The 15695-nt window shown below is 51.6% G+C and overlaps 1 protein-coding gene across 11 annotated transcripts; it reads right to left on the bottom strand.

Moving 5' to 3' along the window:
* Positions 1–316: 316 nt before the first annotated feature.
* SERPINA1 (serpin family A member 1) lies at positions 317–12850 on the bottom strand. Of its 11 annotated transcripts, none has more exons than XM_004091840.3 (7): positions 12430–12850; positions 10816–11007; positions 10557–10660; positions 4593–5242; positions 2850–3120; positions 1444–1591; positions 317–595 (listed from the first exon to the last, which is right to left on the bottom strand). In XM_004091840.3, exons 2-7 carry the CDS (start codon positions 10834–10836, stop codon positions 404–406), a joined length of 1386 nt encoding a protein of 461 aa, XP_004091888.1. In that variant the 5' UTR covers positions 10837–11007; positions 12430–12850; the 3' UTR covers positions 317–403. The 11 variants fall into 11 exon arrangements, with proteins under 11 accessions (XP_004091888.1, XP_012353535.1, XP_004091886.1 ...); XM_012498081.2 differs by having other exon boundaries at positions 10798–11007; positions 12467–12850; XM_004091838.3 differs by having other exon boundaries at positions 10557–10657; positions 10798–11007; positions 12467–12850.
* Positions 12851–15695: the final 2845 nt, after the last annotated feature.

The following is a 15695-nucleotide window of genomic DNA, read 5'->3' as shown; positions in this document are numbered from 1 at the left end:
GAGCAAGGGGACATGAAGACGCTTGGTGGATCCTGGGGTCATGGGCTGGTATCTGATTCCTCCCCTGTGATTCCTTCTTGGGGACTCCAAGACAAGACAACGAAGACTGGAGCTCTCCAGAAACAGATGGGCCCAGGTCTGTAAGCTGAGGATTCAGTCCCCTCTGGATTCAAGCCCAGCATGTGCCTTCCCAGCCAGATGCTCCATGAACACAGTTCAGGGGGCCCGGAAAGAGCACTGTGACCTGGAGCCCACACACAGCCTCAGCAGGCACAGGGAGACTCAGAGACAACATGGGAGGGGTTTGCAGTCACACGCAGGCAGGGACCAGCTCAACCCTTCTTTAATGTCATCCAGGAAGGGGGCCAGGGATAGAGGGGAGGGGCTGAGGAGTGAGAGGCAGTTATTTTTGGGTGGGATTCACCACTTTTCCCATGAAGAGGGGAGACTTGGTATTTTGTTCAATCATTAAGAAGACAAAGGGTTTGTTGAACTTGACCTCGGGGGGAATAGACATGGGTATGGCCTCAAGAAACATGACCCCAGCAGCTTCAGTCCCTTTCTCGTCGATGGTCAGCACAGCCTTATGCAGGGCCTGGAGGGGAGAGAAGCAGAGACACATTCTAAGGCTGAGCTGTGCCCCAGCCCAGGCCTCGAGCAAGGCTCACGTGGACACCTCCCAGGAAGCGCTCACTCAGGCCTTTGCTCCCCCTGGATGGCCCTGGCCCTGCACATCCTCTCCCTCCCTGTCACACAGGCCTTGCTCCCTTCTCAAGGCTTTGGCTGATGGGGCTGGCTCCCCTCTGTCCATCTTCCTGAGAAGCGCCTGGCCCCTTGCTCAGGGTGCACCCACAACTCAGAACAGGGAAGAGCATCGTCACTCCACGTCTGCCTCCAGGGCTCTCTCCTTTCTAGTACATGGCTTGAAGCCCCTTGAGGACATGGAGCCTGACAGTGACCTTCACAGTGCCCACACCCCAAGAGAACGCAGCCATTCAGGGAACTGCAGTTGTCCTTTGGTCACCTTTAGTTTTCCAAAATAAGTGTCATCTTTAGCTGCAATCATTCATTAATTCAGACACCAAATCTCACAGATGGAAGGAGTCAGAAAGTCCTTTGAAACAACTTAGCCCAAACCTTTCTGTGTCAATATGGATAAATCAAGGCCCAATGTCTAGAAGGTCCTGGGCAAAGATGAAATTCAGGGTCAGTGACACAACCTCAAGGGAGGCCCTGAAAGTGCCAGCTACACAGCAGGCCCCTGCCTGGCTTCGCTATCTGACCATGTCCCGTGTCAGTGAATCCCACGCATCCTCAGGAGCTCAGCCTCGGTCTTCATTTGTTTCCCTTGGCCCCTTCCTCAGCCTCAGGACAGAACTGCAGCCCCCACACATTCTTCCCTACCGATACCAGGGTGCAACAAGGTCGTCAGGGTGATCTCACCTTGGAGAGCTTCAGGGGTGCCTCCTCTGTGACCCCCGAGAGGTCAGCCCCATTGCCGAAGACCTTAGTGATGCCCAGTTGACCCAGGACTGTCTTCAGATCATAGGTTCCAGTAATGGACAGTTTGGGTAAATATAAGCTGGCAGACCTGTGGTGCAGAAAAGAAATTCAAGGCATGGCACAGCATTCTTCTTGTTCTTCTGGGACCCACCACAGTGCAAATGTTTTCTTTTCTGATTATTTCTGCTACTTACTCCTGTGTCCTCCACCCACACTAAGATGGGAACTCGGCTTTGGTTTGTTCTACTTTTAGCTCTTCTACATTAAGTCAAAGAATGTTAACATCAAATGAATCATGAAAGCTTGAAATGCCACCTCCTCTGATATTCTAGGTGTCCTGGAAGGCTGTCTCATCCTGCCTTGTAGTGTTGGGTCACCTGGCGCCCAGCCTGGAACATCCCCGGGGCCCTACACCCAGAGAAACACGCGGCTGGTGGCAGTGCCCAGTGACACCCGTTTAGTGGGTAAGAGAAGAGTGACCACATCAGGCTGAGCGCTCCACTCTGGTTTTCCATGGGGAGACAATGCCACCCCGAGCAGGGTCTGGTGTGAGCGGGCAGCCTGGCTCCGGGCTCTCCGATCCATTACCCTCTCAGCCTCCTTGTTCTTTCTCAACCCCTGGAGCGGAGACCTCAGGAGGTGCTGGCGTGGAACAGAGAAATTCCAGCCTCAATTCTTGTTATGAACCCGACACCTTTTGTATTTTCATCTTGGTTTTACAGTGTACAAAATGAACTAGATCAGCGGGGCATGGGCATAATTATGAATGCACACACATACACTAATGTGTGGCTCATGTTCAAGTATCATTTACTACAGGACACCCAATCTAACGGCACCGATAAAGTGACAGAGAAACTCAAGCCTTCTGCTAACACGCCCTGGCTGTTCCAATTCCAAACTTTGCTTTTCTAGGCCTTGCCACACAGGTTCTTCCCCCATCCCCCCAGGGACATTCTACCCTTGAACGCCACACTCCACTGCTGCCTTTGCCAGGAAGCCCATCTGTTCCTTCTTGGTTCTGCCAGAATGTGTGGTGGTGCTGCTGTCCCTGCCCTGGGCACTGGATGTTGGGAAGGGACAGTGTCCACGCTGGAGTGGCAAGTCCCAGGGACGAGACCTTTACCTCCTCACCCCTGGGTACTGTCCTCCTCGTGGAGCATAGCCGGCACCACTTGAACTCAGCGGTGGCCTCATTCTGGAAGCCAAGTTTTTGCAGAGTAGCAGTAACCCAGGGATGTGGGGTTCACCCTCCCCAGCCCTCTGGCCAGTCCTGATGGGCCTCAGTCCCAATGTGGCTAAGAGGTGCGGGCAGCTTCTTGGTCACCCTCAGGTTGGGGAATCACCTTCTGTTTTCATTTTCCAGGAACTTGGTGATGATATCGTGGGTGAGTTCATTTTCCAGGTGCTGTAGTTTCCCCTCATCAGGCAGGAAGAAGATGGCGGTGGCATTGCCCAGGTATTTCATCAGCAGCACCCAGCTGGACAGCTTCTCACAGTGGTGGATGTTAAACATGCCTAAACGCCTCATCATGGGCACCTTCACGGTGGTCGCCTGGTCCACGTGGAAGTCCTCTTCCTTGGTGTCCTTGACCTCAAAGGGTCTCTCCCATTTGCCTGGAGAGAAGGGAAGGTGGGCATCACCAGGGGTGGGTGAAGATTTGGAAGAGTGTGACAGAATAAAGGAACCATGAGTCACCTCCCTGAGAAGCCCTGAGCCCCCTTGACGACACACATCCCTCGAGCCTCAGCTTCATCATCTGTAAAAGATGCTGAAACCAACCATCCAAGCTGCCAAAAAAGATTGTGTGGGGATAATTCAAAACTAGAGGAAGATGCAGAATTTCTACATCGTGGGGATTTCAGGCTAAGAGATGCCATCGTGGCTGTGCATTTTTATTGGAATCATATGCTTATTTGAGGGTGTCTTGGATATTACAAATAAAATGTTGGAGCATCAGGCATATTTGGTACCTCCTGTCTAAGGCTCCCTGCCCCTTGTTAACTGGCAGCTCAGTTATTCATCCAGGACGAACCTTCTGCTTACTATTCCTGAGAGCTTTCCTTATCCTCTAGATTGGCAGGGGAAATGCAGATGCCTGAGCAGCCTCCCCTCTGCCATATCAAGAGAGCTTCCCCATCGAGGCATGCAGAGTGGACAGGGGCCTCAGGGACCCCTGATCCCAGCTTTCTCACTGGACAGAAGGAGGAGACTGGGGCTGGAGAGGGACCTGGGCCTGCCCTAAGGCCACAGCAGAGCCAGGACTTCAGCTGTGCTGACTGCAGCCTGGCTGCTCTCCACTGCCCTCCTTTGCCTCAAGAGCAAGGGAGCCTCAGAGTGGAGGAAGCAGCCCCTGGCCTTGCCTCCCACCTCCCCTCCTCTATGCTGTTTTCCTGGGACAGTGGGAGCTGGCTTAGAATGCCCTGGGGCCCCCAGCACCCTGGCATTTTAACCCTCCAGGGGCAGGAAGGCAGCCTTAGATACAGAAGACTCCATCACCTGCTGTATGCCACACACTATCCCCACAGTCTTTGTCATTTGTTTAATCCTAAAAAACACCTGACAGCAAGGATGGTATTTTGTCCATGCTAAGATGGGAAATTAGCACCTGAAAGAGGTAGAATGCATTGTTTTTGTCTAAAGCTAATCGTGGTAGAGGCAGGATTTGAACCCAGGTCTTTCAGACTGCAAAACTGATACTGATTCCAGGACACTGGAGTCGTCTAAAGTATGTTCCATGAAACTATCCCTTTATGCAGTGTATTACAATTTGTTCTATAGTTCTAAGCATTATATATTCTACATATACAGTATACACAAAGACATCAAAGGCTCTGAAAAGTTCTGCAGAGCTGTCAGCGGTTTTGACAATTTAATCTATTATTTCCTCAAATTACTCAATGGTGGAAAACATTTTAGTGTTTGTGTGTAGAAAACTGAAGAACCCACGCTGATATGCATTGCTATGGACCATAATGCATTGCCATGGCCCATAATGCATTGCCAAGGAGAGTTCAAGAACTGATGGTTTGAAAATATGTTTGGTTGTTTCTATGGGAACAGCTCAGGCTGGTTGAGCAAACCTTACCTTTAAAGAAGATGTAATTCACCAGAGCAAAAACTGTGTCTCTGTCAAGCTCCTTGACCGAATCCACAATTTTCCCTTGAGTTCCCTTCTCCACGTAATCGTTGATCTGTTTCTTGGCCTCTTCGGTGTCCCCGAAGTTGACAGAGAAGGCTTCTGAGTGGTACAGCTTTTTAACATCCTCTAAAAACTTATCCACTAGCTTCAGGCTCTTGTTGAGGAACAGGCCATTGCCGGTGTTCAGCTGGAGCTGGCTGTCTGGCTGGTTGAGGGTACGGAGGAGTTCCTGGAAGCCTTCATGGACCTGAGCCTCCGGAATCTCCGTGACGTTGAAATTCAGGCCCTCTAGGATTTCATCGTGAGTGTCAGCCTTGGTCCCCAGGGAGAGCATTGCAAAGGCTGTAGCGATGCTCACTGGGGAGAAGAAGATATTGCTGCTGTTGGACTGGTGTGCCAGCTGGCGGTACAGGCTGAAGGCGAACTCAGCCAGCTTGGGGGCGATCTTATTGAAGGTTGGGTGATCCTGATCATGGTGGGATGTATCCGTCTTCTGGGCAGCATCTCCCTGGGGATCCTCAGCCAGGGAGACAGGGACCAGGCAGCACAGGCCTGCCAGCAGGAGGATGCCCCACGAGACAGAAGACGGCATTGTCCTGCAAGACAGAGATGGGGGGGCCAGGCCCCGAGTCAGGGCACATGATGACTCCCAGTGATCAGGGTTGACACCACGTGGAAGTGCCTAGGGATTATTAAACCAGCCTGTGCCAAGTACTTGCCAACATCGGTAACACTGAAAGAATCAGAAGAATGGCAAAATGTATGTAGTGCTTACCATATGCCAAGCACTGTTCTACGTGCTCACATGTGTTAACTCATTGCTTTCTTGTAACAATCCTGTGAGGTGCTAATGCTACTATCCTTCTTTTACGGGTGAAGAAACCAAAGCCAGAGAGATTAGGTCAGCTATTAAATGTCACTGAGGAAGCAGCAGAACCAGAATCCTACATCTAGGTCCTGTGCCCAGGCTCTGGACAGCAACACTTACATCTGCAAAGACCCTAAGATGCAAATGGTGCAGCCATTGTTTTACAAAAGAAGAAAATGAGGCACAAGAAGCGGAATGGGCCTGCCCACGATTATCCAGGAATCGGGCCAGATCAGAATCAAGAATCATGTCAAGCTGGAAGCCCTTGGAGGGCTTCTATCTAATCCCACTATCTAGTGGCCAGAGAAACTGCTGCACAGAAGGGAAATGCATCTTGCACAACAGCAACAGCTAGAGCATGGCGGGGCTGTGATTAAACCCCCTGGGAGCTGTTCCCACCCAACACTCACAAGGATCCTCAGCCCTTAGGGTTTTTTTTTCCCAAGAGAGGGGGCTGTCCCCACAATGCTCTGTGGTCCCAGACACAAGAATAGGCTGATGTCCCTGCAGTCAGCTTACCTGCCATCTGGGTCACCAATGGTGTCCCAGTTCTGGGCTCTTGCTGTCAGGGGCTTTAGAGACGCTCATCTCTCCTGAAAGCAGGGGTTTGTGCTGCTTTAAAGGAGATGGGGGAGGTGGGAAGTGAAAAAACACCTCTTTTAGCTTCAGATAGACCTGGGATCTAATCGGACTCTGTCGCTTTCCAGGTGTGTGTGTGCCGGGACAAGTCATTCATCTCTCTGGTCCTCATTTTGCCTCATACATAAAGTGATGTTTATTTATGAGAATTTAGTGAAATAAGTCTAGACACCAAACCTTACATCAAAAGGATCTGACAGGGCAACTCTTTTGAGGGAGGGGTTGGCAGGTGTTGCAAATTCAAAGCCTTCAGGTGATAGGCCAGTGAGGAATACATGTTTCATACCTGGGGCTGAGACAATAGGGGGTGGTGGGGCCTGTGGCTGAACCAGCGAGAGCAGGCTCTGCCCAGCAATGGTCAAAGTCAGTGTCATCCACAGCAACACAGAACCTGCCCTGCCCCACAGTGCTCCTTCTACTCCAGATATGCCCAGGCTTCGGACCACCAGCCTGCAGCCCCCTAGGTAGAACCTGCCGTCTTCGCAGATGGGAAAACTGAGGTCCTAGCTGAGGAGAATATGCCTGGCAGCCACATAGTTAAATACTAGTCACAAAACTAAAACCATCGTCTTAACAAAATACAAAGAAAAAGCTGTCCTTGAATTTGGGAAATGAAAAACTGGAGAAAAAAAGTTGGAAATAACAAATACTGAGATTCTTCAACGCCCTTGGACTTTTAAAAGTTTCTTTCCAATAAAGCAGCAAAATGAAGCGCAAAGCTGGTTTCTCTCCACCACCTTTCTCCTGGCCCTCATGCCTCTAAGTAATCCAGATGGAACAGACCACACATTACACAATACATGTTTGTATTTTTCTTCAGCTAGCTAGTGTTGTTAGAACTGAAGACGGTGCTAAAATTAGTGCTGTGTATTTCCATCTCCCGTAGATTTCTCTTTCACTTCCCAACTGAATTGTGTGCAGTCCTTCATGGTTTATGGAAATTCCCCCATCATTACAGGGCTCAGTGGTCAGGAGGGAGTTGGGCCTCTGCAGGGTGGGGACACTAAATATGCTGAGTGGCCTCAGGGCCAGAGGTTGTGGCTTCTAGCCCTGGGAGGGCCATCACTATCCATTTGGCCTTGAGCAAGAATCCCATGGTCCTGGGGCCTCACTCTCCCCATTTGTGCAAAGTGGGGCTGGGAGAAGACTTCACAGGGGTCCTCTGAAAGCTAACATAGGTTTTTTTTTTTTTTTTTGAGACAGTGTCTCGCTTTATCCCCCAGGCTGGAGTGCAGTGGCGTGATCTCAGCTCACTGAAACCTCCGCCTCCTGGGTTCAAGAAATTCTTCTGCCTCAGCTTCCCAAGTAGCTGGGATTACAGGCGCGTGCCACCACGCCTGGCTAATTTTTGTATTTTTAGTAGAGCCGAGTTTTCACCATGTTGGCCAGGCAGGTCTTGAACTCCTGACCTCTTGATCTGCCTGCCTCGGCCTCCCAAAGTGCTGGGGTTACAGGTGAGAGCCCCTGCACCCAGCCAGGATTCTTGGCTAGAATGGCATCTGGGTTCAATGTAGCAAAACAGATGGAGAATTCCCATGGCTAGGCATAAGGAGAGGTGCCCTCCTAGACAGGGGGCTACTGGGCTCAAAGGAGGTGGCGAGGCTGGTGCAGGGAGGGTGGAGAGGGGGTGACAGCTGGGAGGAGCACATTCCTCCACACCCATCCATCTTTCCTGGTGTCACATCACCTACTCTGGTTTCCTCCTTTCACAGTGAAGAGTTTGAAGCCCAGAGAGGGTCAGGGCCTTGTTGAGGCTATACAGCAAGTCAGTGACAAAGCTCGAACAAGTCTTGGCTTTCCCAGCACTCAGCTCATGGACTGAGACAGCTGTGTCCTCAAATCTCAGATGATAAATGTCAGAATTGGGCTCTAACATTGGTCTCAAGCATCGTGCTGGATTCATTGTGCCTCCCAAACTGTTCCTTATAACATCAGGACTCCAAAACCTGCTCTCTCCTGGCCCTTCTATCAGAGGCAGCACCCTGCACCCCTAAAAGCTAGTGCCTGGGAGGGCGGCTGGAGAGGAGAAAGTAGATGGCCAAGTACCCCATGGTGTATGGACACTGAGGCCAAGCTTTAAACCAAAAGAATGAAGTCTTCATGGTGACATTTCTGGGATCGGGGCAGGTGGGAGCGCTCTTTGCAGGGCCAGGGAGAGGGAAGCAAGCCACTTCCTGCCTAATCTCACACCATGTCTACCCGGGAGCATAAAATGAGGGACCAAGAGCAACCCGGCAGGGTGCAGGGAAGAGAATCTTGCCTATGGCCAAACAATCTGTTGAACTGGGCAATAAATAAACCCAAGTGTGACCAGGCCCTGTCACTTACTGTCAGGGGGCCTGGGGTAAATGACTTCACTTCTTTGAGCACTGGCTTCATAGCTGTACAATGGAGAAAAGAATCCTTTGGACAGAGATGAGGAATAACTGACGTAATGCATGAGTAGGCACCAGGTGTGGAAGCCCTCCCTGTACCTGCACACAGGTTGAGCTCCTGCCTGAGAGATGGTAGATTTCTTCCTGGACAGCTACTGCACTCCCCAGGACCATTTCAGCAGGAAGGGGCTCCTGCTCAGCAGCGAACAGCATCTGAGTTTGGCAAATTTTCCATTAAATTATCCAACTATTTGTTTACTGCCTGCCAGCTGCCTAACCCTATGCTAAGCAAACATCAGACTCAGCGTCACCATCATTGCCACACTTAATAACACCAGGTGTTTTACAGGCGCTGTATCATCTAATCTGTCCTCAAAGCTTACCCTATAAGGTGCAAATTATTAGCCCTATTTTATAGGTAGAAAAATTGAGCCCCAAAGAGCATTAAATAACTCACTAAAAACCACAGAACTACTTGCTTACAAAACTGAGATTTAATCCTAAATGTTTTGTCTGGGATTAAACAGATTTGACTCCAAAACCTGACATTTAATCATCTCTGTGTACAAAGCTGAAGCCAGAAGTCTTGAAGCAGAAAACTTCAGAGGCAGCCTGGCTAAATGAAGAGGGGAGCATCAGTTTGTGGCTAAAATTAGAGGCTCTGAGGCCAGATTGCTCTAGATCAACTTGCTATTAGCTGTGTGACCTTGGACAAGTAACTTAACCTCTCTGAACCTCAGTTTCCTGGAGATGAGAAAGGTGGACTTTGTCATAGAGCTATTGTGAAATTAAATATGCACAAAATGCCAAGAAGTGCCTGATGCACAGTAAGTTCTCGAGAATACCAGTTCTTGCTGCTATTGCTGCAGGTCTTTTAGAGGCGTTCCATAGGAAACTGGCCACCTTGGCCTTGGTCATCTTTTTGACCCATCTCCAAAACTCAGTGCAGGAAAAATTAAATCCTTCCAACACTCCAGAGATCAAGGTCGGGTGGGGTGATGGGAGGGGACAGAAGTCAAAGGTTATCATGTTTTCCCAAGAGAACAGAGAGGTTGAGCAACTGTCTGAAGTCACCGAGCATCAGAGAGGCCTCAAGTCCAGCCCAGGCTTCCTGTTCCCCATCCAGCGCCTGAGGCCCAAGAGAAACAGTGAGCACTAGGGCCAGGCTCAAGAGTTTGGGGCCTGGAGCCAGGTGCCTGAGCCGGAATTATGGATGGTGTGTGATTTGGGGCCAGTTATTAACCTCTCTGTCCCCATCTTCCTTATCTGTAAAATGGGAATCACCCTAGTAACTGCCTTGGAGGGTTATGAGGCTTAATCATGCCGTGGCCTGCTGCAGAGCGATTATTCAGGAAGGCCAGGTTGAGCCCTGGGTGACGGTGCCCCTCACAGCTTCCTGTCCTCCACTGAGACAGGAGGGCCCAGAGGTCCATGGTGCATGGGGAGGCCCATTTTGATGTAAGGCTGAGGCCTGGCACAGGTCTGCTCTTGGGCATACCTGGAGGGGATGGAGAATGTGATCCGGCCTTCCTCCCCACCCCTCTCTGGACCTTAACCTCCTCATCTATAGAAGGGGAGAAGGATGCATGCCCAAGCAGTAGGAGAGGTGGTGAGGCTTACAGGAGACAACAGACAGGAGCCCCCGACAGACACAGGAGCTGCGCAAACAGAAAGAAACGGCTGCACTTTGTTGCTGTTGCTGTATTTTGGCTGGTGTCCCCCCCTCCTGGGGTGCCAGGACTGCAGACCTAGACACCCTCATCCACTTCTGCTTACAAGAGCCAGTGTATCCACCAGGAGGTAGCGAGAGGGGACCGGGCAGGACTGGGAAGCAGGATACAACCCTCATGGTTTCTGTTATTATGAAAATAGCTCAGCTGCAGCCCCTCCATCTGCCCTGCACCTCAGCGGGCAGATACCTGCTCCACAACCCGCCTCCTGCCCCAGACCTGCTGCCTGCCTGGCCCGTGGGGGGACTCGGAGGCCTCTCCAGAACCTCTCACAGTGAAAGGTGAAAGGCATACTTACGATTCACTGTCCCAGGTCAGTGGTGGTGCCTGAGGCTGAGGAGACAGAGCCCTGTCCTCGTCCGTATTTAAGCAGTGGATGCAGAGGGGCAACGGGGGAGGCTGCTGGTGAATATTAACCAAGGTCACCCCAGTTATCGGAGGAGCAAACAGGGGCTAAGTCCACCGGCTGGGCTCTGAGTCGCCCGCCCACGCTGCCCGGACGCTTTGCCTGGGCTGTGTACAGCTTCCACTGCACGTACCGAAAGGAGTCATTGTACCTGGCTCAGAAACCACAGCATCCTGTGTCCAAGGTGGAGGGGGTGGTGTGAGTCAGACAGTCTCTGGGAGAGTACCACTTAGCTGGCCCTCTGCTCTCACTGCAGAATCCTTAGTGGCTGTTCCACTGGTAGCAAGATCTACCATTTACTGAGTCACCCCAAAATGCCTGATGCTGAAGACTTACTGCCGCCCTGGGAGGTCAGAGTGGGTTAGAGCCCATTTGACAGATGAGGAAACTGAGGTTCAGAGCAGAGAGGCCGCTCATCCAAAGTTACCCCGTCAGCCTTAGACACAAACACCCTCTCCATGGTCCTGATGGAAAAATGGAGCATGACTGAGGCAGACACAACCGTCAGGCTGGCATGGGGGGCCATGAGACAGGGTAGAGGTAGGCGAGCACATCTGTAAAGAGGAGCTGTGCTGCCTCAGGCAGGCCGCTTCACCTTTCTGAACCAGGCATTGTTTCACCTGCATCCCAGAGAGTTGGAAGTTTCATTCCCAAGCATGCTTGTGAAGTGCCTTGGGTGAAGTGCCTGGCACACAGTAGGCTCTTTATGTGGGTCTGCACAGCCCTCTGCTTAGCCTGCCCCCCAGGCTGCTCAGAGCAGGAGGAGGTTCAATTCTGACCAGCCTCAGGCCTGTTTCTGTTTTTGCTCCTGAAAAACCAGTGTGATCCGTATACAGCTTGGATTTTCTTTGGATACATGGCCCCTACCCTGGGGTTGTTGGAGGCCTTTGGGGACTGCTGGGGGTGGAGGGGAGGGGAGGTACAGGGTTGAGGCTAGTGGGGCCTCACTTGATTGCAATCCCTTAAAAATCAGATTGCATCACCCTCTGTGCAACCGGCAAACCTGCTTGGGAGCTGGCGTATGCGCCGTAGATACTTGCGGAGTGAATGGATGAGTGCATTTTTGCCCCTTCTGTCATTCACCAGTCCCACTTATGCCTCCACCTTGGGGCTCTACCAGGCGAGTGACCCACAGGATCCTCCAGCACACATATTCAGACCAGGGAACCCTCTTACTGGCTGTGAGGCCTCAGGTGAGTTGTTTAACCGCCCGGAGCCTCAATTTCCCTATCTGTAAAGTGGGGACGGTGGTGGTATGTACCTTGTTGAGCTGCTGTGAGGATTAAAATGCAACAGTTCAAGGAAAGCTCAGAGCCAGGTGCTGGGTGTGCCCGGAAAGCCCCTTCTCATGCTGCCCTCCCTCCCCCGTGTCAGGGGTCTCCCTGGTGTCACTGGGGTGCGGTGGGTGGCACTTGAAGAGCTTCCCTCCAGGCAGTCTCTCATTCAGTTACCCTGTGAGGGGAGTAGGTACCACTCCCCTTTCAGGCAGCGGGAAACTGAGCTCAGACTCCCCTCCCCTTCTCTCTGAGCTCCCTTCCCTGCCAGCTCCATCCCCTGGCTTCAGGGCCCCTGTCCTTCCTCTGAACTGGCTGAATGGATATTCCGCTACTCTACGTCCACTCACAGCTCCAGCGCTGGGCTGTGGTTGAGGCTGTGGTTGAGGTCGCCTGTACTCGGTACCTCCTGGGTGTTTCTTCCCCTCTCTGGGCCTTCGTTTTCCCATCTGCCCAATGACCCCCACTCCAAGCCCCGCTGTCCCTCCCACTTGTGGAACTGAGTGAGCAGCAGCAGCAATGTCCCACCTTTCCTGCTCTCCTCAAGCTCTGTCTCCTCCTGAAGGCTGGCAGGAGGTTGCTGCCCCTCCTACCTGGAATTCCTGGCAGCAGCAGCGGCTAGGCCTTCCTCGGAGGCCCGACCCCCTCCTCCTTCTTTGTTCAGCTCAGGACTCTGAGGGTTGCTGTGTGGAGGCAGTGCACGCCGTGGGCACAGTGCCCAGTTCCTGCCCACCCAGGAAGTAGGCTTCGGGCGGAGGCAATAGGTTGGGGGCGGGGGGGAGCTTGGACAGGAAGTGACCTTGCCCATTGCCCGGCAGACACAAGACTGGGCCCTCATAAACTCAGACAGCCCTGCATGTCACCTGTTCTAGCTGCTCTGTCAGCTCTGTGACCCGGGACAAGTCACCCTCCCCCTTTGAGCTGCCGTAAGAGGTACAGTCACACTGCCCAGAGGATTACTAGAAATGACAGCCCTCGCCCTCCTGGCACAGACCTGGCACCAACATCTGGCAGGTTTCTGGGGCCAACTGCAGAGGAAGAGGACTGAGCCACCTATGAAATGCCCAGTGCGCAGCCCCGCGGCTGGGCAGGTGTGTGTGCACTGGGGAGGTGTGTGTCATAGGACCTGTCTGGGTGAAGAAGGGATTGCAGCGGGGAGCTGGGGCTTTTGGAGGAGGAATGAAGAAAGCATGGGTGGGCAAGTAAGGGGCTCAGAATTTGGGGTCCTGCTCTTTTGGGTCAAGGGCTCTAGGCTCAGCCCCTGCCCTGCTCTGGACATCCATCCTGGGAGGAAGGGCTGGGATGATCTGGAAAAATGCACCAGGACAAAATCCAGGGGGGTGGGGCAGGAGGGGCGAGAGTACTCAGTGGCCATTCACAAGGACACTGTGCCCCCAGGAACCCCAGGACATGATGGGGAAAGTCTTGTCCACGTGGTTACTTCCAGAATTGTCTATTGCAGCATCTGGGCTGATCCCCCCAGAGGAAATGTGTCATGGGAAGATCCTGTGAGCTGGTAATGAAAAGGGGGCATCTGGGGGAGGCCCTGCCCCGCCACAGGGCCCTGCCTGGAGATGGGAGCCTCGTGGTATGGGCTGGATAGGGATGTGAGAGTCGAGATATGGGGTCTGCAGCAAAGAATCGGGTAAGGGGGTGGGGTGAGCCAGTGGCCCTGGGCCAAGTAAATCAAGACTGAGTGGTTGGTCAGGAGAACTTCATGGGAGCTGAACTCATTGGCAAAGTGCCCCAGAGAGTGCTGGCCACCCCACAAACACACACACGCACCATGCACACCCTCACTATGCACCCTCCTTCCCAGGCGCCAGCTTCCTTCTTTGAGAGGCAGCGCAGGTCACTGGTTAAGGCGTGGGCTCGGGATCTAACATCTGGGGCCAAGCCTTAGCTCCATCGCTCTTTTTGTGAGCTCTTAGACAAGCCACTTAACCTCTCTGCACCTCGGTTTCCTCATCTGTGAGATAGGGAGACTCTAAGAAGAGTCACTTCCATCAGGACTGTGAAGATCAAATGAGATAATAACATTTAAGCACTTCGGGCAGCCTCTGGCATGTGAGGGGCCCCAAGTCAATGCTAACCACCAAAGGCCATGACCCTTGGGGATGTGTCCTGGCTCTGAAAAACCTTATAGATGGGTCTTAGGGGTCTAAGTGGGGGAACAACTTCTGCGTTTGGCCCCAGACTTGGGGAGCAGCACCTGTTGTTGAGGGATACCTCCTCAGATTCAAACTTCCATTTTTTCCAGAAAAAGGCCGTCAATCCCCTCTTTGGGGGCCATGCTTATTTTGGCTTTCTGAAGGTGAAGGGCCAGGTACCTTTAGCATCTTTCTGAGCACCTGTGACGTGCAGAGGATATGGGGTGACTGCAGCTAGGCAGACTTGGATCTGGGGGAGGGCCTCAGTTCTCTGAGCCTTGGTTTCCTCATCTATAAAATAGGGATAAAAGTTTCTTTCCCACATAGTTGTTCTGAGGCTTACATGAGGTGATGCTGGTGGGGTGTTTAACACAGAGCTCTGTTAGCATAATGGACACTTGTGTCTGTCTTCTTATAACTCATTTATTGAATGAATGAAGTTTGCACCATTTGTTCACCTCCTCCAGTCATCTTTCAAATTAACCAATTTGTAAAACCCCAGCAGACACACTTTCCTTCTGTGTGTAACCTCCTGAGCTGCTTCCTGTATGTTGGGGAGGGGAGGGGGGACTTCTGCATTTTCTGGAACTATTTGGCCTACTCATAGCTTCTTTTTTTTTTTTTTTTTTTTTTGAGACAGAGTCTCACTCAGTCACCCAGGCTGGAGTACAGTGGCGCAATCTTGGCTTACTGCAAACTCCACCTCTCGAATTCTGGAATTACAAGCAATTCTCGTGCTTCAGCCTCCAGAGTAGCTGGCATTACAGGCATGTGCTGCCAATTCCAGTTAACTGTTATATTTTTAGTAGTGATGGGGTTTCACCATGTTGGCCAGGCTGGTCTCAAACTCCTGGCCTCAAGTTATCTGCCCGCCTCGGCCTCCCAAAGTGCTGGAATTACAGGTGTGAGCCACTGTGCCCAGCCTTTACTCTTTATCCTTACTCAGACAGAGAAAAATAAGGCAAAGCTATACATTGTAAGGGGCAACATAGTTAAAAGAAGGAATAAAAATGCATCTATAGCTTCATCCCCTTCTTGTTAAAATTTATAAAACTAACGTTTTATTGCAACTAAACTTTTCTGAACTTTATTTTAACTTTACTCTTTTGAGGTTATGGGCCATGATGGTCATTATGGATTGGAAGCTTTTAAGAGACTCAATGTGTCCTATTGAACTATAATTATGATTTGATTTTAGATGGTCAACTTGTCGCATTTTGGTCAATAGGAACCCTTTTAAGTTATCTCTTTATCCCTTTGACAATCTCTGCTGATGCTGGCAAGGCCACCATGTTCATGTTCCAGGTCTGTCTTCATTTTTTCTTGCCCCAAGACATGGCACTGGGGTATCTTCCCTGGGAGAGGAAGCGAGCAGGCAGTGACAGAGGCCTTCTGGGAACCACAGGCAGGGCTGAGCGTGCAGGACTCACCCTTGCATGGGGACTATGGGAGACCCAGCAGGACTTTAGGGCTTATTATTCAGAAATACATGCCCTGCATGGGTGGCTTAGATAACAGAGAGCAATAGGGCTATTAATTTGCCCAACTCCGACCTTGGCTTCAAATTGTTCGATTTACCCTGTTGACTCCTTCATGTTGACTTTGAG

Source organism: Nomascus leucogenys, chromosome 22a (genome assembly GCF_006542625.1).
Source record: "Nomascus leucogenys isolate Asia chromosome 22a, Asia_NLE_v1, whole genome shotgun sequence".
Classification (NCBI taxonomy): domain Eukaryota; kingdom Metazoa; phylum Chordata; class Mammalia; order Primates; family Hylobatidae; genus Nomascus; species Nomascus leucogenys.
The sequence above is the reverse complement of the archived record's forward strand: the minus strand, read 5'-3'. Positions and strand labels throughout refer to the sequence as shown.

Bases quoted from the DNA above. Each gene is read 5' to 3' on its own strand.
- SERPINA1 (XM_004091840.3), bottom strand. From the start codon at position 10,836: ATGCTGTGGTTTCTGAGCCAG. The intron at 5,243-10,556 runs GTAAGTATGCCT...TCTGTCTTGCAG, and splicing joins CTGACCTGGGACAGTGAATC to GACAATGCCGTCTTCTGTCT. The intron at 596-1,443 runs GTGAGATCACCC...TCTCCCCTCCAG, and splicing joins CACCCCTGAAGCTCTCCAAG to GCCCTGCATAAGGCTGTGCT.